A 27,278-nucleotide genomic window follows, 5' to 3' on the forward strand; every position below is an offset into this window, starting at 1 on the left:
CGAAACTATTTAAGCTTATAGGAATGGCAAGGTAAATATAAGTGGAGCTGCAGCAAGCGACTAGCTTATATGGTGGCTAACTTATTCGCAAAAGAGAGCGAGAAGAGGAGGCAAAGCGCGAGCGAGAAACTAGAGAGCAACCTGCGCAAACATTACTCCAACACCATGTCCACTTCCCGGACTCCGCCGAGAAGAGGCCATCACGGTAACACACTCGGTTGATTCATTTTAATTAAATTAAGGTTCAAGTTATCTACAACCGGACATTAACAAATTCCCATCTTCCCATAACCGCGGGCACGGCTTTCGAAAGTTCAATCCCTGCAGGGGAGTCCCAACTTAGCCCATGACAAGCTCTCACGGTCAACGAAGGAATAGACCTCCTCCCAAGATGTTCCGATCAGACTCGGTATCTCGGTTACTCAAGACACTTCGACAGGTTAAAACAAGACCAGCAACACCGCCCGAATGTGCCGACAAATCCTGATAGGAGCTGCACATATCTCTTTCTCAGGGCACACTCAGATGAGACTAGCTACGAGTAAAACCAACCCTCAAGTTTCCCTGAGGTGGCCCCGCAGGCAGCTCAGTTCGGACCAACACTCAGAGGGAGCACTGGCCCGGGGGGGTTAAAATAAGATGACCCTTGGGCTCCGGTAACCCAAGGGAAAAAAGGCTAGGTGGCGAATGGTAAAACCAAGGTTGGGCATTGCTGGAAAAGCTTTAATCAAGGCGAACTATCAAGGGGTTCCCATTATAACCCAACCGCGTAAGGAACGCAAAATCCGGGAACTTAACACCGATATGACGGAAACTAGGGCGGCAAGAGTGGAACAAAACACTAGGCGAGAGGCCGAGCCTTCCACCCTTTACCAAGTATATAGATGCGTTAAGATAGCAAGATAATATAATGGTACCCCAACAAGTAAATAAATGTTCCAACAAGGAACGGCCTTCAATCTTCACCTGCAACTAGCAACGCTATAAGAGGGGCTGAGCAAAGCGGTAACATAGCCAATCAACGGTTTGCTAGGACAATGGTGGGTTAGAGGTTTGACATGGCAATTTGGGAGGCTTGAAAGCAAGTGGTAGGCATCGTAGCAATGGCATAGCAAAAGAGCGAGCAAACTAGCATAGCAAAGATAGTAGTGATTTCGAGGGTAGGATCATCTTGCCTGCATAGTTGTTAGAATTGACTGGATCCTCGAAAGCAAACTCAAGGGGCTCCTCGTTAGCGAACTCGTCTCCGGGCTCTACCCAAACAAGACAAACAAGCAACAAGGATACCATCAACCACGTGCAAGAACCCAAACAAGACGATGCGATGATGATATGCTATGCGGGATGCGATGCGGGATGCAAAATGCAAGATATGACAGGAAATGCATGAACCTGGCCTCAACTTGGAAAACCAAGTGTGCCACTAGAAAGATGAGATGAAATCTCTTGAAAACGATATAAAGAACGCCGGAATCGGAGTTACGGTTTGGAAATGGCACGCGATTCAAAAATGACACCGGTCTGCGATTTACCGCAAGTAGCCAACTAAATGCAATGAGATGAACATACTACAGCAACCAAACATGACAACAAAATGCATGGCAGGGATTAATTCAAGATGCTTAACAAAAGTCTATCACTGATCTATGGCCAATTCACCCATTAACAGGTTCAAACAAGCATGGCAAAAATGCATATGACAAACAAATCTCAGACTTAGTGAAATTAACACTTGTCTGGAATTTCAGATCAGGTAGCCCTTTTCGGAGCCACAAAACTACATGCTACAGGACCTGAACAAGGCAAAGTAAAGCATGGCATGGAGCTACTCAAAGAGCTTAACAAAAGTCCCTTAGTGACCTTGATCCAAAAGGGATCAGAAAATACAATTGCAAGCATGTGAACATAGCAAAAACATAATCAGTTTTCAGACTTAGTGAAAACTGACACGTGCTGAAATATAACTCAAGTAGGCACGTTTACGAGCTCGATGCACTCACTACGGTGCATGTCATGGCAAGACAAGCATACATTTATCAAGAAGGCACAAAATTCAAGCTAGACATGGCAAGAACAATAGAGTAGCATGCACGGATCAACTACAACATCATCGGCAAAATTGCAAACAAGTTGACAATCTGCCCAGATTCACAAAGTAGCAAAAGTAGAGCTCGATTGACTCAAGCTAGGGTGCTCCATAATTGCAAACAAAGACATGGATAGATAGATCACTACAAGATTAACAAAACATCCTTACTGATCATCCTCAAAAGAGGCACGGATCACTAGGAAACAACAAGAACATGTGGCATCATGAGATAAACAGCTCCAGGACTTAGTGAAAATACTATGTCCCTGAAAACAGAATTAGCAAGTGCACCACTTTGCAAGCTTGCACAAGTCAACACACACATCACAAAAATACATGGATTGCACCTATGGAAAGATGACAAAACCCTTAACAAAACACATGTAGAGCATCAGGGCATATCATGCACACATTAATCATGGCAAAAATGACAAAAGTGCTAAACGGAGTAGCAGATCTGACAATTAACTCAAGTAGCCCTCTTCTCACAGCATTTCGGGCATCAAGATGAACTCAAATGAAAATTATGCAATGGAATGAAATGATGTACTCTCTGAGATGAACATTTTGATATGCTATATGCATGAATGGAGCTACGAATGCAAAGTTACGGAGCCACAAACATGAGCACTTGGACTGAAAATATCAGGGACTTGGAGAAAATTCAACCTCCGAGATCTAGGGTTACTGTTCACGCACGCGAACCGAGAACTCCGGCGAGGCGGCGGCGGCTCCGGCGAGCTCGAAGAAGCGGCGGGGAGGCGCCGGAGAGGTGGATCCGGCCACTCCCGGTCGAATCTGGTGGCGGCGGTGGCCGGCGGGGCCTCGGGCGGAGCGGGCGAGCGGGCGCCGGCGAGGGGCGCGGGCCCGGGGCGGCGATGGCCGACGGTGGCAGCGCGGCGGCGGGGCGTCGGTGGCGAGGGAGGTGGCGGCGCGGGCGGATCGGAGGCGGCGCGGGCGGATCGGGCCGCGGGGGCCGGCTCCGGGCTCCCCGGCCTGCGGCGGCGGCGAGGTGGCGGGTGCCACGTGGCGGCTCCGGAGTGGCTGCGGGCGGCGTAGCGGACGCGTCCGGTCCGTCCGGACGTGTCCGGCGGCGGCGGAGGAGAAATCTAGGGTTTCGGGGAGGAAGGAGATCCGAATTTCGGGGGGGTGTTTAAATAGGCATAGAGGGAGCTAGGAGAGTCCAAATGAGGTGCGGTTTTCGGCCACGCGATCGTGATCGAACGCTCTAGATGATGGAGCAAAGTTTGGTGGGTTTTGGGCCAAATTGAAGGGGTGTTGGGCTGCAACACACACGAGGCCTTTTCAGTCCCTCGGTTAACCGTTGGAGTATCAAACGAAGTCCAAATGATACGAAACTTGACAGGTGGTCTACCGGTAGTAAACCAAGGACGCTTGGCAAGTCTCGGTCCAATCCGGAAATGTTTAATCCCCACACATGAAAGAAAGCTAGAAATGACCACCGGAGGATAACGAAGCGCCGGAATGCAAAACGGACAACGGGGAAAATGCTCGAATGCATGAGACGAACACGTATGCAAATGCAATGCACATGATGACATGATATGAGATGCGTGACAAGATAACAACACACGGAGACAAAGACCCGAACCCGAGAAAATAAATATAACTTAACGCCGGAAACGACAAGAGTTGGAGTACAAATTGGGAAAGTTACATCCGGGGTGTTACACATTGTGTCCCCCATCTCCTGTTACCATCGACCTTAGACGCACAGTTCGGGACCCCCTACCCGAGATCCACCGATTTTGACACCGACGCCTGGTGCCTCGCGCCCTGCGCTTTCCTCACGGAAGCGCGCATTGAAGCACGCCTCCACATGGTGCCCGAACGCCTCCATCGTGACGCTGGCTAGGTCAGAGGCCCTCTAGAGGAGAGCCCCCGAGCCCGGCCTGAGAGGGGCGCCGGACGCGCCTTCCTATGCAGGGGAAGGCGCCCCGTCAGTGGCCGTAGAGCTTGAGGCAGCACCGTTGGGCACCCCGCTGTCGGTGCAACGAACGCTGGGTCTATTGCCCAGACTGTGCACAGGCACGGGAAGAAGATTGGAGCACCAGCCTAGACCAAAGTGCAAGAACCCAGGGATTCGAAGGACCAGCATGTAGATCAGAGGGACCAAGATCAAACCAGAGAAGCAGGAAATCGTCAAGGGAAAAGCCTCCCTTGCCGGGCAGGCGAGCCCGGCAAGGGGTGAGGCCACCTCCAGAAATAGAAAAGCAAGGCGCCCTGACAGGGCATACCGAGGGGCTCACGGAAGCAAAATCACCTCACCAACCACTCTAGTGCGACCCACGTCATTTATCAGTGTTGTGTCAAGCCGCAAAGTGATTAAGTGGCAGCCATTCACCACATGGCAGCCATTTTCTATAGGAGAAACCCTCAGAAAACACCCGTCCTGCGACGTGTCAAGCGAGCAGGTGAGGAGCTGGCAAGATAGCCTGACAAGCCTTGCCGGGAACCAATGATGTGACACTGAGCGGTGCATTTAATGTGCCTTGTCAGACTGCAGAGTTAGGTATGATAGCACTGTTTGCTATCTTGTCAGTGCATAATGACTACTTTGCCACTATGGTAACCCCTTGATCTATAAAAGGAGGCCCATGGCAACCTTAGGAAGGGTTAGAAGATTGGATAACTCACACCCCCATACGCACGTAGCTACTACTGCCTCGAGGCAGCCCTGCCGGGCAAGTGTACTATGCTCCGCCACCATCAATCCACCAAAGCAGGAGTAGGGTTTTATGCCTCGCGGCGGCCCGAACCTGGGTAAAATTGTCTTTGTGATCTCTGTTGTGCTGCCCCACGCTCGTCTGCTCTTTGCGCAACGCGTTGCCCCCTGCCAAACCATCAAGGGGCCTCCTGGTCCCATAGGTGGCCGTGGTTTCCCGCAACATCTTTGGCACGCCGGGTAGGAGGCTCGCTTGCGCAAACCTGAAGGCATGTGCAGCGCGTCGACTTCATGACCATCTTCATCTTTGACGATGCCATAGACCATGGCGCCCAAGAAGAAACCCGGTCCTTCGGCTCACCCATCCACCTTGAAGGCTCCGCCGCCCACGGCCTCTAGTGCTGCAGGGGTTGCGGATGCACACGAGGACGCGGACGCTGCTGGGGGAGTGGTCGGAGCAGGCGGCATCGTCACCACTTCCCCTGTGGCTGATGCAGGAGTAGGAGGCGCCGGATGAGAGAAACATCAACAACACCCCGACGACCACCCTTCCCAAGGTACATGTGAAGGGTTACTCCATCTACGCCCCTTTCCCCGCCGATGGGCACAACCGCATCAACGGCACCCAAACCGAGGCGAATCGCCGCCCTCCGGCCGCTCCCACCATGGGTGCGGCCACCGTGCGTGCACCCCCTCCGGGACGGGTCGGCCAAACCACTGAGCCCGGCAGAGCCGCTGGCCATCGAGTGCCTTTGCCGCACCACGACCAAGTGGTCGCCCCACAGCAGCAGCAGGGCCGCAGTGCTGCCGCCGCTCGCACCGTCAGGAGCCGAGCGACGGCATGATCAACTTCATTATTATCCATGCCAAGTACGGTTTCGGAGGCCATGGCGCGGGCTCAACTACTATTGAAGTTTCCGCGAGTAGCCAAGCAGATGGACGAATGGCGTGCCACCACCCAAAGCCTGCTCGGTTTCGCCGAAGCTGGGGGCTCACGGCGAGCTGGCCCGCCACGACCTCCCCAAGCAACCGCAGCAGCTCATGTTGTTGACCGCATGGAAGGGGCCATCCCCACGGTGCAGTCCCCGCCACAGCAGCCAGCGCGAGCGCAACAGAATCAAGATCATGACGATGTCTCGATGGCCTCTTCTGACCCTCGAGCACGTCCAGGCCAATGATGAGCCCCGGAGGATAGGCGGAGAGGAGACACGCGCATCGTCGTCGAGCAACACCGTGAAGACCTCCGCCAGACCGACGGGTATTGCGGCCCTGACGTCGACGAGCCCGCGCTCGGTATTGGTGGGTGCCTACCTTTCAAGGTTAGCTGCCCTGCCTTTAATCATGAGCTGCGTCAAGCCTGTTGGCCGTTCGTTCGCACGTTCAAGCCAGAATACCTGAGAAGTACGACGGGAGGTTGAACTCGGCAGAGTTCCTGAGCATCTACACCATCGATGTTCAGGCTGCCAGGGGAAGACATGAGAAGGTGTTTGCCAACTACTTCCCTTTGGCCCTCAAGTCCAATGTGAGGTCTTTGCTGATGCACCTACCGGAGAACTCCATTTCGTCATGGGCTGACCTGTGCCACAAGTTCAATGGCGCCTTCACGGGCGGCCATCAAGAAGCCGGCAGGCCCAGCGATTTGTAGCTTCTCCAACAGAAGGAAGGAGAAACCCTCTGTAAGTATTTACAAAGATTCATAAAAGTTCATAGAAATATCCCAAATATCCATCTGGCAGCCGTAATAGTCCTTCCAGTCCAATGTGCGCAACCGACGTATTCGTTCCAAGATGAATGTACGGTTGCCCAAGACTGTGAAGGAGATTTACACCCTGGTAGATAAGTGTGCTCGGATGGAGGAAGGAAGGAAGTTGCCCTGAGAGGAATATTGCACCAATGTTGATTCAGAGGATGAGGATGAATCAACTAGTCAGAAGAAGAGCTAGAAACACAGTAAGAAGCGGAGATATAAGGCAGTGATGACTGTTGAAGGATCGGGCACGCCTAGTACCGGCAAGAAGGCCAAAGCTGAGGCCCCCGGCAGGGAAGCTCTCGTGTGCATAGACTGCCGGGAAGCCGCTGCTGCCAAGAAAGCCGGGAAAGGTGATGGGAGAACTTGCACTAGTGAAAGTATGAACCCTAGGCCTTGTTTCAACGCATTGCAATACCGTTTTCGCTCACTTTTATCATTAGTTACCTTGCTTTTTATATTTTTAGATTACAAAAACCTATATATATCTACCATCCATATTGCACTTGTATCACCATCTCTTCGTCGAACTAGTGCACCTATACAATTTACCATTGTATTGGGTGTGTTGGGGACACAAGAGACTCTTTGTTATTTGGTTGCAGGGTTGCTCGAGAGAGACCATCTTCATCCTACGCCTCGCACGGATTGATAAACCTTAGGTCATCCACTTGAGGGAAATTTGCTACTGTCCTACAAACCTCTACACTTGGAGGCCCAGCAACGTCTACAAGAAGGTTGTGTAGTCGACATCACCGGCCAAAGGGGGCACGCCATGGGGGGAGTCCTACTTGGACTCCTAGTCCAAGTAGGATTCGGCACCCCCTCCTTCCTTCCACCGGAGAGGAAAAGGGGAAAGGAGAGAGAGGGAGAAGGAAAGAGGGGGGCGCCCCCTTCCCCTAGTCCAATTCAGTTTGGGCAAGGGGGCGTGCCCCTCCTCATGTGGCATTTCTCCTCTCCTCCAATATAGCCCAATAGGCCCAATACTTCCCCCGAGGGGTTCCGATAACCCCTCAGTACTCCGGTAAAATATCTGAATCAATCGGAACCATTCCGATGTCCAAATATAATCTTCCAATATATGAATCTTTATGTCTCGACCATTTTGAGACTCCTCGTCATGTTCGTGATCTCATACGGGACTCCGAACAAACTTCGGTCATCAAATCACATAACTCATAATACAAATCGTCATTGAACGTTAAGCGTGCGGACCCTATGGGTTCGAGAACTATGTAGACATGATTGAGACACATATCCGGTCAATAACCAATAGCGGAACCTGGATGCTCATATTGGCTCCTACATATTCTACAGAGATCTTTATCAGTCAAACTGCATAACAATATACATTATTCCCTTTGTCATCGTTATGTTACTTTCCTGAGATTCGATCGTCGGTACCATCATACCTAGTTCAATCTCGTTACCGGCAAGTCTCTTTACTCGTTCCGTAATACATCATCCCGCAACTAACTCATTAGTCACATTGCTTGCAAGGCTTATAGTGATGTGCATTACCAAGAGGGCCCAGAGATACCTCTCCGATACTCGGAGTGACAAATCCTAATCTTGATCTATGCCAACCCAACAAACACATTCGGAGGCACCTCTAGAGCATCTTTATAATCACCCAGTTACGTTGTGACATTTGATAGCACACAATGTGTTCCTCCGGTATTCGGGAGTTGCATAAAATCATAGTCAGAGGAATATGTATAAGTCATGAAGAAAGCAATAGCAATAAAACTTAACGATCATTATGCTAAGCTAACGGATGGGTCTTATCCATCACATCATTCTGTAATGATGTGATCCTGTTCATCAAATGACAACAGATGTCTATGGTTAGGAAACTTAACCATCTTTGATTAACGAGCTAGTCAAGTAGAGGCATACTAGGGACACTGTGTTTTTTCTATGTATTCACACATGTACTAAGTTTCCGGTTAATACAATTCTAGCATGAATAATAAACATTTATCATGATATAAGGAAATATAAATAACATCTTTATTATTGCCTCTAGGGCATATTTCCTTCAGTGAATGTCATGGATATTAGCTCTTCGACTCCATACATTCCTTGGCACTTCCCATTGCACCTAGGAGCTGACAAAATCTGTCGAAAAGGCATATGATGAGGATGATATGCAGAAACTGGCCAGAGTGTTTACAATGCTGCAGTCTTGCATGGTGGAGGTTATGAAAGATCAAGGAGGTATGGGTTACAAGATACCACACATGGACAAAGCAAGAATGCAGAGTGAGGAAAGGTTACCTATAGCTCTAAAATGGGATGGTGAACTCTATCAGAAAACCTTCGAGATTATAGTTGATCACCAAAGGAGATTATAGATGGAGTACTTTGAAGTGAACTATGTACCCCATCACTAAGGAGATCACTAGATGAATTTGTAATGCATCTATTGTATTTATTGCATCTACTGTTACAAATTGAATAGTCTACCTTATACTCCGTCTAGTCTACATCTTTTGCATCAACTTCAGATACGCTAAATAATAATATAATCTTCATATATATGGCCAAATAAATGCGGATGAACAAAATAATGTACTCCATCTATTCTACATCTACTCCAAATGGTCATCTACAGATGCTTACACTATACATTTATAGGTCATACCAAAAGATAAATGGTCATTTACTCCAAAATGCATAGATGTATAGACCATTTATAGATGTCATCTACTCCAAATGCAAGTACATATGTACCCCATTTACAGGAGTACTGCAAATGTACATATTACACTCCATTTGAAGGAGTAATAAACAATAAGTCAGTAACTGCAAATGCATACTCAATGGATTGAGTTTTCCCTTTCAATGATGCTTCTCCCCCTCTACTCTCTAGTAATGGATTGAGTTTTCCCTTTGAAGTTCTCTTATCGGATTGAGTCTTTAAGGATTTGAGAATACTTGATGTATGTCTTGCATGTGCTTATGTGTGGTGACAATGGGATATTCATGTGATCCACTTGATGTATGTTTTGGTGATCAACTTGCGAGTTCCGTGACCTTGTGAACTTATGCATAGGGGTTGGCACACGTTTTCGTCTTGACTCTCCGGTAGATACTTTGGGGCACTCTTTGAAGTTCTTTGTGTTGGTTGAATATATGAATCTGAGATTGTGTGATGCATATCGTATAATCATACCCACGGATACTTGAGGTGACACTGGAGTATTTAGGTGACATTCGGGTTTTGGTTGATTTGTGTCTTAAGGTGTTATTCTAGTACGAACTCTTGAATAGATCGATCAGAAAGAATAACTTTGAGGTGGTTTCATACCCTACAATAATCTCTTCGTTTGTTCTCCGCTATTAGTGACTTTGGAGTGACTCTTTGTTGCATGTTGAGGGATAGTTATATGATCGAATTATGTTATTATTGTTGAGAGAACTTGCACTAGTGAAAGTATGAACCCTAGGCCTTGTTTCAACACATTGCAATACCATTTTCGCTCACTTTTATCATTAGTTGCCTTGCTGTTTTTATATTTTCAGATTACAAAAACCTATATCTACCATCCATATTGCACTTGTATCACCATCTCTTCGCCGCACTAGTGCACCTATACAATTTACCATTGTATTGGGTGTGTTGGGGACTCAAGAGACTCTTTGTTATTTGGTTGCAGGATTGCTTGAGAGAGACCATCTTCATCCTATGCCTCCCACAGATTGATAAACCTTAGGTCATCCACTTGAGGGAAATTTGCTATTGTCCTACAAACCTCTGCACTTGGAGGACCAACAACATCTACAAGAAGAAGGTTGTGTAGTAGACATCAAGCTCTTTTCTGGCGCCGTTGCCGGGGAGGTTAGCAATTGAAGGTATATCTTTAGATCTTGTCATCGAATCTTTTAGTTTCTTGTTTTATCATTAGTTTAGTCTATAAAAGAAAATTACAAAAAAAGGAATTAAGGTTGCCGCATATGCTTCATCTTTTTAATGTCTTTCGTGAAAATAAGGATTCCGATAATTGTGCCAAAGTGTTAGAAGAAGAATGTATTAAAATGCTTGGCACTAAATCTTTGGATGATGGTCATGATTGCAATGTTGTTAGTATGGATTCTTTGAACATCCATGATGCTAATGATATGCAAAGCCACAAGCTTGGGGATGTTATGTTTTATGAAGATGATATTTTTTGCCCCCCAAGTTTTAATGAGGAAATTAATTATGATGATAGCATGCCTCCTATTTATGATGATTATATTGATGAAAGTGGGTTTGGAAGAGTGTCAACTTTAGGAAGTAATGATCCCACTATTTTGGAGGGTATTGAATCTTATTGTGATAATTATGAAAGTGGATTTGGAGAGGTCATGACTTTATTTAGTGATGAATCCACTATTTCAGAAGATGTTCCAATTGATTATGAGAACAAAGTTGCTATATATGATGATTATTGTGATGACTTGCATGCTATAAAGAATAATGATAACCATGAAACTTGTCATCATGATTTTAATTTTCAATTGGATTATACCTCACATGATAGTTATTTCGTTGAGTTTGCTCCCACTACTATTCATGAGAATAAATTTGCTTATGTGGTGAGTAGTAAAATTTATATGCTTATGTATCATGAAAAGAATGCTTTATGTGATGGTTATATTGTTGAATCCATTCATGATGCTACTGAAAATTATTATGAGGGAGGAATATATGCTTGTAGGAATTGCAATAATATCAAGTATCCTCTCTATGTGCTTAAAATCTTGAAGTTATGCTTGTTTTGCTTTCCTATGCTAGTTGGTTCTTGTTCCCATAAATTGTTTGCTCACAAAATCCATATGCATAGGAAGTGGGTTAGATTTAAATGTGCTAGTCATATTCTTCATGATTCTCTCTTTATGTTTCAATTCTTTTCTTTTATGTGAGCATCATTGAAATCATCATGCCTAGCTAGGGCGTTAAACAATAGCACTTGTTGGGAGGCAACCCAATTTTATATTTGTTCTTTGCTTTTTGTTCCTGTTTAGTAATAAATAATTCATCTAGATTCTGTTATGATTGTGTTTTTTATGTTTTAATTAGTGTTTGTGTCAAATAAGGCCTTTAGGATCTTCTTGGGTGATTGTTGTTTGATCTTGCTGATAAAAACAGAAAGTATGCGCTCACAAAAATAATTATCATTTTTTATCAGGGAGCGGTAAAATACCAATTTCAATTGCAGTAGATCAATATACAAATTTTCCTGGTCGTCCTAATTTTTCAGAATTTTTGGAGTTACAGAAGTATACGAAATCTCCAGATTACTACAGACTGTTCTATTTTTGACAAATTCTGCTTTCATTGTGTTGTTTGCTTATTTTGATGAATCTATGAGTAGTATCGAAGGGTATGAACCATAGAGAAGTTGGAATACAATAGATATTACACCAATATTAATTTAGAATGAGTTCACAACCGTACCTAAGTGGTGATTTATTTTCTTATACTAACGGAGCTTACAAGTTTTCTGTTGAGTTTTGTGTTGTGAAGTTTTCAAGTTTTAGGTAAAGATTCGATGGACTATAGAACAAGGAGTGGCAAGAGCCTAAGATTGGGGATGCCCAAGGCACCCCAAGGTAAAATTCAAGGACAACCAAAATCCTAAGCTTGGGATGCCCCGGAAGGCATCCCCTCTTTCGTCTTCGTCTATCGGTAACTTTACTTGAGGCTATATTTTTATTTACCACATGATATGTGTTTTGCTTGGAGCATCTTGTATGATTTGAGTCTTTGCTTTTTAGTTTAACAAAATCATCCTTGCTGTACACACCTTTTGGGAGAGACACACATGAGTCGGAATTTATTAGAATACTCTATGTGCTTCACTGATAACCCACGAGTATAGGGGATCACAACAGTTTTCAATAAGTAAGAGTGTCGAACCCAATGAAGAGCTAAAGGCAGAACAAATATTCCCTCAAGTTCTATCGACCACCGATACAACTCTATGGACGCTTGACATTCGCTTTACCTAGAACAAGTATGAAACTAGAAGTACTTTGTAGGTGTTGTTGGATAGGTTTGCAAGATAATAAAGAGTACGTAAATAAAAAGTAGGGGCTGTTTAGATAAAGAAACAATAAAGTAAATATAGCGAGTGTGGAAAAGTGGTGGTAGGAGTTGCGAAATTGCCCCTAAGCAATTGACTACTTTACTAGACCGATAGCAAGTATTATGTGGGAGAGGCCACTGCTAGCATGTCATCCCTGACTTGGAATTCTATGCACTTATGATTGGAACTATTAGCAAGCATCCGCAACTACTAATGTTCATCAAGGTAAAACCCAACCATAGCATTAAGATATATTGGTCCCCCTTCAATCCCGTATGCATCAATTTCTATGCTATAGGTTGAAGCTTCTGTCACTCTTGCCCTCCAATACATAGTCTTATCAACATACAACTAACCCTAGGGTGTGATCCACGCGCGCAATCATATGATGGGCACCAAAGGACAGCAACATAACCACAAGCAAATTAAATCAATCATAGCAATTCACCAACCACCGATAGGACAACGAAAATCTACTCAGACATCATAGGATGGCAACACATCATTGGATAATAATATGAAGCATAAAGCACCATGTTCAAGTAGAGGGTACAACGGGTTGCGGGAGAGTGGACCGCTGTAGATAGAGGGGGGGAAGGTGATGGAGATGTTGGTGAAGATGGCGGAGGTGTTGGAGTAGATCGCGGTGATGATGATGATGGCCACGGCAGCGTTCCGGCGCCACCGGAAGAGAAGGGGAGAGGGGGGCCCTTCGTCTTCTTCTTCCTTGACCTCCTCCCTAGATGGGAGAAGGGTTTCCCCTCTGGTCCTTGGCCTCCATGGCATGGGAGGGGCGAGAGCCCCTCCAAGATTGGATCTGTCTCTCTGTCTCTCTCTGTTTCTGCGTTCTATACTGGCTCTGTTTCACCGTTTCGTATATATATGGAGATCCGTAACTCCGATTGGCCTGAAACCTTCGCCGTGATTTTTTCCGAATATTAGCTTTCTTGCGGCAAAATAACAGCGTCAACCGCCTTACGGTGGGCTCACGAGGGTAGGGGGCGCCCCCTGCCTCGTGACCACCTCGGGCACTAGTTCGCGTTGATTTTCCTTCCGAATTTTCCATATTTTCCAAAAATAAGCTCCGTCCATTTTTATCCCGTTTGGACTCCGTTTGATATGGATATTCTGCGAAACCGAAAACATGCAACAGACAGGAACTGGCACTGGGCACTGGATCAATATGTTAGTCCCAAAAATAATATAAAAAGTTGCCAAAAAGTATATGAAAGTTGAATAATATTGGCATGGAACAATCAAAAATTATAGATATGACGGAGACGTATTAGCATCCCCAAGCTTAATTCCTGCTCGTCCTCGAGTAGGTAAATGATAAAAAAGATAATTTTTGATGTGGAATGCTACCTAGCATAATCTTGATCACATATCTAATCATGGCATGAATATTAAGACACGAGTGATTCAACGCAATAGTCTATCATTTGACATAAAAACAATAATACTTCAAGCCTACTAATAAAGCAATCATGTGTTTTCAAAATAACATGGCCAAAGAAAGCTATCCCTACAAAATCATATAGTCTGGCTATGCTCCATCTTCACCACACAAAATATTCACATCATGCACAACCCCGATGACAAGCCAAGCAATTGTTTCATACTTTTGATGTTCTCAAACCTTTTCAACTTTCACGCAATACATGAGCGTGAGCCATGGACATATCACTATAGGTGGAATAGAATGGTGGTTGTGGAGAAGACAAAAAGGAGGAGATAGTCTCACATCAACTAGGCGTATCAACGGGCTATGGAGATGCCCATCAATAGATATCAATGTGAGTGAGTAGGGATTGCCATGCAACGGATGCACTAGAGCTATAAGTGTATGAAAGCTCCAACTGAAACTAAGTGGGTGTGCATCCAACTTGCTTGCTCATGAAAACCTCGGGCATTTGAGGAAGCCCATCATCGGAATATACAAGCCATGTTCTATAATGAAAATTCCCACTAGTATATGAAAGTGATAACTCAAGAGACTCTCTATATGAAGAACATGGTGCTACTTTGAAGGACAAGTGTGGTAAAAGGATAGTAACATTGCCCCTTCTCTCTTTTTCTCTCATTTTTTTATTTTTATTTTTTTATTATTTTTTGGTGGGCTTCTTTGGCCTCTTTTTTTACTTGGGCTTCTTTGGCCGCTTTTATTTATTTTTAAAGTCCGGAGTCTCATCCCGACTTATGGGGGAATCATAGTCTCCATCATCCTTTCCTCACTCGGGCAATGCTCTAATAATGATTATCATCACACTTTTATTTACTTACAACTCAATATTACAACTCGATATCTAGAACAAAGATATGAATCTATATGAATGCCTCCGGCGGTGTACCGGGATGTGCAATGATCTAGCGTAGCAATGACATCAAAAAACGGACAAGCCATGAAAATATCATGCTAGCTATCTTACGATCATGCAAAGCAATATGACAATGAATGCTCAAGTCATGTATATGATGATGATGGAAGTTGCATGGCAATATATCTCAGAATGGCTATGGAAATGCCATGATAGGTAGGTATGGTGGCTGTTTTGAGGAAGGTATATGGTGGGTTTATGGTACCGGCGAAAGTTGCGCGGTACTAGAGAGGCTAGCAATGGTGGAAGGGTGGGAGTGCGTATAATCCATGGACTCAACATTAGTCATAAAGAACTCACATACTTGTTGCAAAAATCTATTAGTCATCGAAACAAAGTACTACGTGCATGCTCCTAGGGGGATAGATTGGTAGGAAAAGACCATCGCTCGTCCCCGACCGCCACTCATAAGGAAGACAATCAATAAACACCTCATGCTCCAACTTTGTTACATAACGGTTCACCATACGTGCATGCTATGGGAATCACAAACCTCAACACAAGTATTTCTACTAATACAGAACTACCCACTAGCACGACTCTAATATCACCATCTTTATATCGCAAAACTATTGCAAGGAATCAAACATATCATATTCAGTGATCTACAAGTTTTATGTAGGATTTTATGACTAACCATGTGAATGACCAATTCCTGTCATCTCTCTAAATAGATATAAGTGAAGCAAGAGAGTTTAATTCTTTCTACAAAAGATATGACCATGCTCTAACAAATATAAGTGCAGAAAAAGAGCATTCTACAAATGGCGGTTGTCTATGTAAAGAGAAACAGGCAATCCAAACTTCAAATGATATAAGCGAAGCACATGAAGCATTCTATAAAGCCATACTCAAAAGATATAAGTGAAGTGCAAAGAGCATTCTATAAATCAACCAAGGATTATCTCATACCAGCATGGTTCATAAAAAGAAAAATGAAAACTAAATGCAAAAGACGCTCCAAGATTGCACATATCGCATGAACGAAACGAATCCGAAAACATACCGATACTTGTTGAAGAAAGAGGGGATGCCTTCCGGGGCATCCCCAAGCTTAGACGCTTGAGTATCCTTGAATATTTACTTGGGGTGACTCGGGCATCCCCAAGCTTGAGCTCTTGCCTCTCTTCCTTCTTCTCACATCAAGACATTCTCGATCATCGAACACTTCATCCACACAAAACTTCAACAGAAAACTCGGTAAGATCCGTTAGTATAATAAAGAAAATCACTACTCTAAGTACTGTTGCAAACCAATTCATATTTTGTTTTTGTATTGTGTCTACTGTATTATAACTTTTTCATGGTTTAATCCACTGATATGAATCGATAGTTTCATCAAAACAAGCAAACTATGCATCAAAAACAGAATCTGTCTAAAACAGAACAGTCTGTAATAATCTGAACATTCACCACACTCCTGATACTTGAAAAATTCTACCAAAATTAGGAAAAATAAACAATTTGTATAGGAAGACAGTGCAAAACGAATCAGAACCATTTGACGTTCCAGCTAAAAATGTAAAATCGCACACTACAGCCAAAGTTTCTGTCCTGCACCGTAGAAACCATCAAGCAAATGTAAACATCCTAAAGGCAAACCTTGGCACATTATTTTTATATTTAAACTTTATAAAAGCACACAACAGAAATAATTGACTCTCTAAAACTTCCGGGTTGTCTACCTGGCAGCGTTTTCTTTAAAGCCATTAAGCTAGGCATATAGTGCTCAAGTAATGAATCCACCTGGATCCCAAGGTATATCAAAGCCAATTTTCATTAACAATGATTTGTAATTTAGTAGTGAGCACAAAGTAACATATATTATACAACAACGAGGTCTAACTCTCTTCCTATGCATCAGCATGTCATAAAAGAACAATTGATGCACACAAAGTAAAGGCCAATGCATAGTATAAACAGTTTCTTACAATTTTATCATATTGGAAACATAGAGAGGTGGAGATATAGTTCCTCTCTCGTAATAATTGCAAGTAGGAGCAGCAAGCACATGCATATTATATTCATCAAAATCATCATGTGCAACGGTAAAAGGCAACCCATCAATACAATCCTTAATAAGTGCAAACTTCTCCGATATAGTGTAGTCGGGAGAATTCAAAAAGATAATAGGACTATCATGCGTGGGTGCAATAGCAACAATTTCATGTTTAACATAAGGATCTGAACAAACATGCCACAATAAAGAAAATTACATTGAAAAATATGTTAGGTAGCATTTCACATCAAAAATTCTGTTTTTATCATTTACCTACTCGAGGACGAGCAGGAATTAAGCTTGGGGATGCTTGATACGTCTCCAACGTATCTATAATTTTTTATTGTTCCATGCTATTATATTATCCATCTAGGATGTTTTATATGCATTTATATGCTATTTTATATGATTTTTGGGACTAACCTATTAACCTAGAGCCCAGTGCCAGTTTTTGTTTTTTCCTTGTTTTTGAGTTTTACAGAAAAGGAATACCAAATGGAGTCCAATTGACGTGCCAATTTTTGATGATTTTTTATGGACCAAAAGTAGCCCCCAGAGTAAAAGAGTTGGGCCAGAAGAGTCCCGAGCCGTCCACGAGGGTGGAGGGCGCGCCCCCCTATCTCGTGGACGACTCGGAGACCCCCTTGGCGTGAGACCGAAGCCAAAAATTCCTATAAATACCCAAACCTCCAAAAAAATAACCTAGATCAGGAGTTCCGCTGCCGCAAGCCTCTGTAGCCACCAAAAACCAATCGGGGCCCTGTTCCGGCACCCTACCGGAGGGGGGATCCCTCACCGGTGGCCATCTTCATCATCCCGGTACTCTCCATGACGAGGAGGGAGTAGTTCACCCTCGGGGCTGATGGTATGTACCAGTAGCTATGTGTTTGATCTCTCTCTCTCTCTCTCTCGTGTTCTTCATTTGGCACGATCTTGATGTATCACGAGCTTTTCTATTATAGTTGGATCTTATGATGCTTCTCCCCCTCTACTCTCTTGTAATGGATTGAGTTTTCCCTTTGAAGTTATCTTATCGGATAGAGTCTTTAAGGATTTGAGAACACTTGATGTATGTCTTGCATGTGCTTATCTATGGTGACAATGGGATATTCACGTGATCCACTTGATGTATGTTTTGGTGATCAACTTGCAAGTTTCGTGACCTTGTGAACTTATGCATAGGGGTTGGCACACGTTTTCGTCTTGACTCTCCGGTAGATACTTTGGGGCACTCTTTGAAGTTCTTTGTGTTGGTTGAATAGATGAATCTGAGATTGTGTGATGCATATCGTATAATCATACCCACGGATACTTGAGGTGACATTGGAGTATCTAGGTGACATTCGGGTTTTGGTTGATTTGTGTCTTAAGGTGTTATTCTAGTACGAACTCTTGAATAGATCGATCAGAAAGAATAACTTTGAGGTGGTTTCGTACCCTACAATAATCTCTTCGTTTGTTCTCCGCTATTAGTGACTTTGGAGTGACTCTTTGTTGCATGTTGAGGGATAGTTATATGATCAAATTTTGTTATTATTGTTGAGAGAACTTGCACTAGTGAAAGTATGAACCCTAGGCCTTGTTTCAATCCATTGCAATACCGTTTTCGCTCACGTTTATCATTAGTTACCTTGCTGTTTTTATATTTTCAGATTACAAAAACCTATATCTACCATCCATATTGCACTTGTATCACCATCTCTTCGCCGAACTAGTGCACCTATACAATTTACTATTGTATTGGGTGTGTTGGGGACACAAGAGACTCTTTGTTATTTGGTTGGAGGGTTGCTTGAGAGAGACCATATCCATCCTACATCTCCCACGGATTGATAAACCTTAGGTCATCCACTTGAGGGAAATTTGCTACTGTCCTACAAACCTCTACACTTGGGGGCCCAACAACGTCTACAAGAAGAAGGTTGTGTAGTAGACATCACCGGCCAAAGGGGGCGCGCCATGGGGGGAGTCCTACTTGGACTCCTAGTCCAAGTAGGATTCGGCACCCTCTCCTTCCTTCCACCGGAGAGGAAAAGGGGAAAGGAGAGAGAGGGAGAAGGAAAGAGGGGGGCCGCCCCCTTCCCCTAGTCCAATTCAGTTTGGGCAGGGGGGGCGCCCCTCCTCACGTGGCCTTTCTCCTCTCCTCCAATATGGCCCAATAAGCCCAATACTTCCCCCGGGGGGGTTCCGATAACCCCTCGGCACTCCGGTAAAATATCCGAATCACTCGGAACCATTCCGATGTCCGAATATAACCTTACAATATATGAATCTTTATGTCTTGACCATTTTGAGACTCCTTGTCATGTCCGTGATCTCATCTAGGACTCCGAACAAACTTCGGTCATCAAATCACATAACTCATAATACAAATCGTCATCGAACGTTAAGCGTGCGGACCCTATGGGTTCGAGAACTATGTAGACATGATCGAGACACATCTCCGGTCAATAACCAATAGCGGAACCTGGATGCTCATATTAGCTCCTACATATTCTACGAATATCTTTATCGGTCAAACCGCATAACAACATACATTATTCCCTTTGTCATCGGTATGTTACTTGCCCGAGATTCAATCGTCGGCATCATCATACCTAGTTCAATCTCATTACCGGCAAGTTTCTTTACTCGTTCCGTAATACATCATCCCGCAACTAACTCATTAGTCACATTGCTTGCAAGGCTTATAGTGATGTGCATTACCAAGAGGGCCCAGAGATACCTCTCCGATACTTGGAGTGAAAAATCCTAATCTTGATCTATGCCAACCCAACAAACACCTTTGGAGACACCTATAGAGCATCTTTATAATCACCCAGTTACGTTGTGATGTTTGATAGCACACAAGGTGTTCCTCTGGTATTCGGGAGTTGCATAATCTCATAGTCAGAGCCTCAGAGGAATATGTATAAGTCATGAAGAAAGCAATAGCAATAAAACTTAACGATCATTATGCTAAGCTAACGGATGGGTCTTGTCCATCACATCATTCTGTAATGATGTGATCCCGTTCATCAAATGACAACTGATGTCTATGGTTAGGAAACCTAACCATCTTTGATTAACGAGCTAGTCAAGTAGAGGCATACTAGGGCCACTGTGTTTTTTCTATGTATTTATCATGATATAAGGAAATAACAATTCTAGCAGAATAATAAACATTTATCATGATATAAGGAAATATAAATAACATTTTTATTATTGCCTCTAGGGCATATTTCGTTCAGTGAATGTCATGGATATTAGCTTCTTCGACTCCATACATTCCTTGGCACTTCCCATTGCACCTACAAATTTAAAGGAGCTGACAGAATCTGTCGAAAAGGCATATGATGAGGATGATATGCAGAAACTGGCCAAAGTGTTTACAATGCTGCAGTCTTGCATGGTGGAGGTTATGAAAGATCAAGGAGGTATGGGTTACAAGATACCACATATGGACAAAGCAAGAGTGCAGAGTGAGGAAAGGTTACCCATAGCTCTAAAATGGGATGGTGAACTCTATCAGAAAACCTTCGAGATTATAGTTGATCACTAAAGGAGATTATAGATGGAGTACTTTGAAATGAACTATGTACCCCATCACTAAGGAGATCACTAGAGGAATTTGTAGTGCATCTATTGTATTTATTGCATCTACCGTTACAAATTGAATATTCTACCTTATACTCCATCTAGTCTACATCTTTTGCATCAACTTCAGCTACGCTAAATAATAATATAGTCTTCACATATATGGCCGAATATATGCATATGAACAAAATAATGTACTTCATCTAGTCTACATCTACTCCAAATGGTCGTCTACAGATGCTTACACTATACATTTATAGGTCATACCAAAAGATAAATGGTCATTTACTCCAAAATGCATAGATGTATAGACCATTTACAGATGTCATCTACTCCAAATGCAAGTACAGATGTACTCCATTTACAGGAGTACTGCAAATGTACATATTACACTCCATTTGAAGGAGTAATAAACAATAAGTCAGTAATTGCAAATGCATACTCAATTTACAGATTTCATTTACAATTGCAGTAAATTTTACTCCAAACATTAGTAATTTTTTTCACGTGGTCATCTAAGTACATCTAACAACAAAGGAATTTACTACAAACATCAGAGAAATTTTACTGCATCTACCGAATAGTAGGAATACTACTTCAAATGGTCATCTAAGTGTACTTATACATTTGCAGAATGTACACCTAGATATAATCTACTCTTTTGCTACAATAGTACTTGTTACAACATGTACTGCATTACCAAAGTAACTGCATCTACAGACAATACTACGTATACATCTACAAACAAAAGGAGTACTGCATCTAGGGTCTGGTTGTTTAGAAACTTGAACACCATGTGTGGGGGAAAAATAGTGCCTGGGCAGAGGCTGAGAATGGTGGACGTTTTTGCCTGACAATGCTAGCCTGGTGTATGTGTGTTTGGTTCCTGCCTAGGCTATTACTTTGTCTTTTAGTGATTAAGAAATACTCACACGTAGGACATTTTGCTCATGGCTCGTGGTTAGGCCCAGGCTGCTGGCTAGGCGCAAGAGATGGGATGCCTGGCACAGGCTAATGACAATGCCAGCTTCTTTCATTTTCTTTTTATATCTAGGCCAAGCTAATCACACATCCAAGGATAACCAGGCCAGGCAAACGTTTACTTTTCCAGGACACCATCCAAACACTTGTCAGGCAAGTTTCAGGGATGGTCCAGGCCAAGCATGCAACACCCATGTCATGAAACAAACACGACCCTACTACTGCATTACCCAAGCACTCTTGCAACATTACTTGCTGCAACTAATGGAGTAAGAAATGAACAAGTCTACTGCATCTAATGGAGTGAGAAATAGACAAGAACATCAACAACATCAACAACATCTACAACCAAGAACAAGAACATCTACTGCATCTAATGGAGCAAGAAATGAACAAGTCTACTGCATCTACAGATAAGGACTACATCTACTGCATCTACATGGCGGGGAGAACATCTACTCAATGGGGAGTACTAAAACCACAAATAAGAACATATGTTGATGAGTATGTACCGCATTATCCGAGAGAGAGAGAGAGAGAAGACACACGATGGGGAAGGTGCAGGAGTCGCGGGTCCTGTCGACGGCTCCGTGTTGACTCGCTGCCACCGACACCAGATCTAGCACCGCCGCACGCAGATCCAACGTGGTAGCCACCAGGTCCGACGATTCCTTGCCGCTTCGAACAAAAATGATGTTTTTTTTTGCTTTAGGTGATGCCAGAGGACGGTAAAGTCAGGGAACGATGGAGCCGAGGAATGTCGGGGACGATGGAGCCAAAAGCCAGGGAGACAGTGGAGCCGGGAACGCCAAGGGATGGTGGAGAATCGCCGGAGCATGAAGAAGTTCACTCGAGCGGAATGGAGGAGAAAATGGAGGGGAGTGGGTGTCGATGTCGAGGGGAATGAAGGTGAGTGTCGATGTCAATGCCGATGAATGAAATTTTCTTTTCTTTTCTTTTTTGCATACTAGTAATAATGTTTATATTAGGTAGGATATTAGTTGCACGTTATATTAGGTAAGATATATCTGTTGCACGTTGGTATTTGGTAAGATATCAATTTCTTTTTCGCGAGAATGGTAGGATATTAATTACATGACAGATTTCATGGGATAACGTTGAGTCAAAATGTGTTTATAACAAATGGCAGTAGTGGGTAATTAGAGCGTTAAACGTGTTTGGTGCTCAACATTGGAGCAATTTCAACCGCTAGATAATATGATTTGACGGTCGTGATGGTTTGGATCTGCCCCTTTGGATCTTTTATATTGGTATAGATATAGATATAGATAGATAATGGTAATGGCCTCAATTAAATGGGATTAGAGGGACTAGGAGTATTAATTTTCTTCGCTTTCTCATTTTTTTTCGGCCGCAAAATCCTAACACGAGAGTTTCTCGCTTCTACTCGTTGACGTCAGGTGTTTGTCAAAAAGAAAAAACTCGTCACGTCAGGAATAGAAGGGAGGTGGGCAGAAAAACCGGCGAAATTTCTCGAATCGGACGTGAGATCCGGATTTCGACCCAGTCCCTTGGCCTGGTTCCGTCACGGGCTAGGGTTTCGCCGTCTCTCCAGCGTTGCGGGTCGGGGCGGCGAAGATGGCAGGGAAGGGCGCCAAGGCGACGGCCGCCAAGGCGGCGGAGAAGGAAAAGGGGAAGAAGGCCCCCGGCTCCCGCTCCTCCCGTGCCTGTTCCCAGGTCTGTTCCTTGCATCGTACATTTAGTTAAGATGCTGTTCTGATGTGTACTTTTTCGTGTTTTGAGGGGCACCTTAGATTCATTCTGTAATGTTGGTTGGAATGCTCGGCGTGGTCTAACGAAATAATTGTAAGAAGAGTATAAGGGCGTCCTCTTACAAATTGGACAGCTTTGAGCGTTCTCACAGAATTTTATAGTAGATCCGGCGAAGTGCTCGGTCTGTCTAGTTGCTTCCGTGGATGCACTGGTGGCTAAAAGATTTCTATTCGTCTTTCACAAATTTGGATTTTGGGGGGACTTTGTTGTGCCGTGCCCTTGAAGTACCGTGTTCCAGCTGCTAGGGTGTGTTCACTCTTGTAGCCTCCACTTCACTTCTTCACTGCGGTGTGTGATATATTCTACCTATGGACCTCCACATGAGTGGATCCTCACAGAGGATACCTCGTTTGCTTGCCATTATTTGCTTACACCTGATTACCTGAGAGCAGACAGGATACTTTTTGGATCACCTAGATTTGATAGTATGGTCATCCGTATTATATTGTATAAGACTGCAAGATTTTTGACACATTTTAGACATGTTCTTCCCTAATGGTTAATAGTGATAAAATAACATTTTGCTGTATAGGAGGAGCCAGTTCCAAAGAAAGATGTGTATCAATTGTTTGCTGAGAAGGTTCGGGATAACAAGCAGCTGGAATCGAGATGGGCTGTCATGCAAGAAACTCGCGTTGAGTATTTTCGTGGAAAAGATTTTACTACCTTCATCAAGAATCATCCAGAAGTTGGGGAAATTTTAGGGCCGGATAAAGATATGGAAGCTGAAGATATTGTCAACACTTTGCTTATCAAGAACCTCGTAATAAGGTGTGACCGAGTTTGGAAAACTGTGAGACCAGGAAAGAAAAAGTTATCATCCTGGCCTGCTCATTTGGAGATACATCAGGTAACTTTATGTGCTGCTTAGGAGGGGGAGGGGGAGGGAGAGGGAGAGGGAGAGGGAGAGGGAGAGGGAGAGAAGAAACTACTCCCTCCGTTCCAAAATACTTGTCTTTCTAGGCATTTTAACAAGTGACTACATACGGAGCAAAATGAGTGAATCTACACTCTAAAATATGTCTACATACATCCGTATGTAGTAGTCATTTGAAATGTCTAAAAAGACAAGTATTTAGGAACGGAGGGAGTATTATATTGTCTTCATCACATAGCATTATTTTATTATGGGAGGGGGGGGGGAGGGAGGGAGGGAGAGGGAGAGAAGAAACTATTATATTGTCTTCATCACATAGCATTATTTTATTATTTATGTATGTACTCTCCATATTGCATTGTAGCTGTTTCTATAAATTGCTATATCCTGTGTCCCTGTATGGCTGTATCGCCGTGTGAACTTGCACCTTACTTTTTAACAATTTGTGTGTAGCAAATGCATTTCACTTTTTTGTTGATGTCAAGCGATTTTTTTGTATGAGTAGGAGGTTCATTACCTTGTCTGTTCCTGATGCATGTAGCAAGTAAGATAATGACACTATCAGCCTATGAAGTGAAACAATACAAGTCTGAACCAGCAGATTTCCTACATTGTCTGGCTTTTTATCATTTATGTGTAGCGAATGCATTTCACCTTCTTGTTGCAGTGTAATAAAGGGCTACTACAGATTGTTGCTTTCAGGTTATTATCCTTTTTGTGGGTTTGTTCCTATTGAACTAAAGCTTCATTTGTACTTACAGGAACAAGTATTCACTGAAAATGATGGTTTTTACGCTTGGATGTTTCTCAAAAGACGGACCTTGTGGCAGACGATTCTTTCATTTATCTGGCCTGTCTTTGCGTTGGCAGTCTGCTTATTTCCAGTTTACCCATACCAATGCAAGATTGTGGTACTGTACTCTTGCGCTGGAGCTTTACTGTTCATTGTATCCCTGCTTTTGTGTAAGATTCCCTTCCTGAATCTCTCTCATATTTGCCATCTTCTGGTTTTGTAGTGGCAGTTAGCCCGAGCAGTCTGAGTTGCGTGTATTGCTAGTTATGCATTAAAAATGCACATTCTCTGTGTTGCATTCATGAATAATATGCCATTATTTAGTATTTTTGTAAAGGAAAAGCCTTGTATATCAGTTTCACAGAGGCATAGTTAAGTTGCTATGGGAGTATCTAACATTTGATTTTGCATGCTGCTTGCGAAACTTTAAGTATGCCTGTTGGTGGCACCGTCCGGAGTAGAACTAAATGTCTCAGCTGGCACTGCTGCACATCTATTTGCATGATTGACATAGAGCTGCAAATTTATTCAAAATAACAGTAGGCAGGTCGCCATAACTCTATACCTGCCAGGCACTGTTATAAAGGGCTTCTACCTAGCCTGCCCTAGGGGTTGCCTAGCCTAGGTTCCATTTCTCCTTTGGATTGGGTTTCTTCTTTTGTGTTGTACATGATAAAGTTTGAACATATTTTTGTTTCTTCATGTACAATATCTTCATTTCATATATTCCTTAGTGAGAGAACATAAGAAATTTGGCACTAGGAATTGTTAAGTGACGCGGTTTCAGGCAAACATTTACCAGCCGGCTGTTACTAGTGCTGTTGGTGCATGCTTATGTTGCTTCTATTGCCATACTATTTTATGTGGTGGGATTATCCCACGTACCCACTTGCATTCCTTTGTTAGATTCTCTAAATTTGGGAATGATGATATTTGTTTACATGTTCGATGGAATTGCAGTAAGAGCTGCCATCTTTGGCGTACTATGGGTTCTTCTTGGAAAACGGGTGTGGTTCTTCCCCAATATAAATGCAGAGGAGACCACATTTAGAGAACTCGTTCGGTTTTGGCCTGTGAAGGATGAGGGAGAGCGACCAAAGTGGACGTCAAGACTTTTCTATGCTACTGTTGCCTTATTGGTGATGTTGCTGCTTAGACATCACGCTCCAGATGAAGCAGCTAGAGCGAGGTAATTTCTTTTCTATAATACATTTTCCTATCTCATGCCTTAGTGTCACCTGAGCGATGAACTTGGTCAATGAAGTGTTCTATCAAGCACACCTCCTCTGCATTCAGCAATATATTCCAGGCACCTGCCTTCCATTTTTTTGGCACATATGCAGTTAAACTTTCAAGATAGCTCCTATGCAATTGTTATTTCGACAGTCCACAGTTTGTTCCCAGAATAGAGAAATCACATGTTTGGTTTGTACCTGTATTGGGTCACTGTGTTCAACTAGAATTTATATACTACCAAAAGTGTATATTTTCCTGTCAAAGAGAATACTATCAGTATAGATGTGGTTCTTGCCATGAATTATAACTAGTCGTGTGTTGCCAGGGAGGTACCGGACCCTGGTAACGGAGGGCTTGAAATCTAGTTGCATAACCTTCTATTTTTCTCTGTCTTCAGGTACCAAAAGAAGGTTTCTAATATAATTGATGATGTCCTTGAGTGGTCTCCGAAGTTGGCTCTGTCTGGGATGATGGATAAACATACTGAGGATAATGTGACAGAAACTAGCAATTACACCAGCCATGCCACAACGAGTACTGAAGAATGTACAGATGCAGCCGAGGATGAGGATGCAGATGAAACCCAAGGTGCTGCTGATGATACGAGAACAAGATCTAGTGAAGTTTAAAATGGAAATCAAACTTCTAAATTTGATGGAAATTTCATAAGTACTCTTGTGGGTTCTAATTATACGGATATAGAAAATTTGGGGTGTTCAATCTGACCATGTTTTGTTCGTATATTGCCACCGATCAGCTGTACTCGTAAAGGAAGTGTTGTCAAAACCTAAAGCATATTACCTTTTTTGCTTGCATGTGGCTAGTTTTTTAAATGCGTGTTTCACAGGATAGTAGTAGATTTGTGGCGGGGGCACCTTTTCTTCATGGGATTTTTATTTTGATGGCTCTCACTGTTTAGTCCTCAGTTTTGCCCATGCTTGTTTGCAGTCCTCACTTTTCCCCCTCTATCACGTGGTCCATCCTTACAAAAGCCCGAATGGGGGTTTTACCGTCTGGTCAAAGTCTTTGACTGATACCGGGTGCA

At 43.4% G+C, this 27,278-nt stretch overlaps 1 protein-coding gene across 1 annotated transcript; it reads left to right on the top strand.

Annotated features, from left to right (window-relative positions):
* The first annotated feature begins 22,971 nt into the window (after positions 1 to 22,971).
* Positions 22,972 to 27,048, top strand: LOC125513433. The gene is made up of 5 exons (XM_048678551.1): positions 22,972 to 23,231; positions 23,860 to 24,177; positions 24,966 to 25,167; positions 25,958 to 26,186; positions 26,631 to 27,048. Exons 1-5 carry the CDS (start codon positions 23,133 to 23,135, stop codon positions 26,860 to 26,862), a joined length of 1,080 nt encoding a protein of 359 aa, XP_048534508.1. The 5' UTR covers positions 22,972 to 23,132; the 3' UTR covers positions 26,863 to 27,048.
* Positions 27,049 to 27,278: the final 230 nt, after the last annotated feature.

The sequence above is a fragment of the Triticum urartu genome, chromosome 6 (genome assembly GCF_003073215.2).
Source record: "Triticum urartu cultivar G1812 chromosome 6, Tu2.1, whole genome shotgun sequence".
Taxonomy (NCBI): domain Eukaryota; kingdom Viridiplantae; phylum Streptophyta; class Magnoliopsida; order Poales; family Poaceae; genus Triticum; species Triticum urartu.

What these genes read in the sequence shown, in the direction of transcription:
- LOC125513433 (XM_048678551.1), top strand. Translation starts at nt 23,133, where the DNA reads ATGGCAGGGAAGGGCGCCAAGGCGACGGCCGCCAAGGCGGCGGAGAAG. An exon ending in CATTGTATCCCTGCTTTTGT is followed by an intron (nt 25,168 to 25,957) that starts GTAAGATTCCCT and finishes ATGGAATTGCAG; the next exon opens with TAAGAGCTGCCATCTTTGGC. An exon ending in GATGAAGCAGCTAGAGCGAG is followed by an intron (nt 26,187 to 26,630) that starts GTAATTTCTTTT and finishes CTCTGTCTTCAG; the next exon opens with GTACCAAAAGAAGGTTTCTA.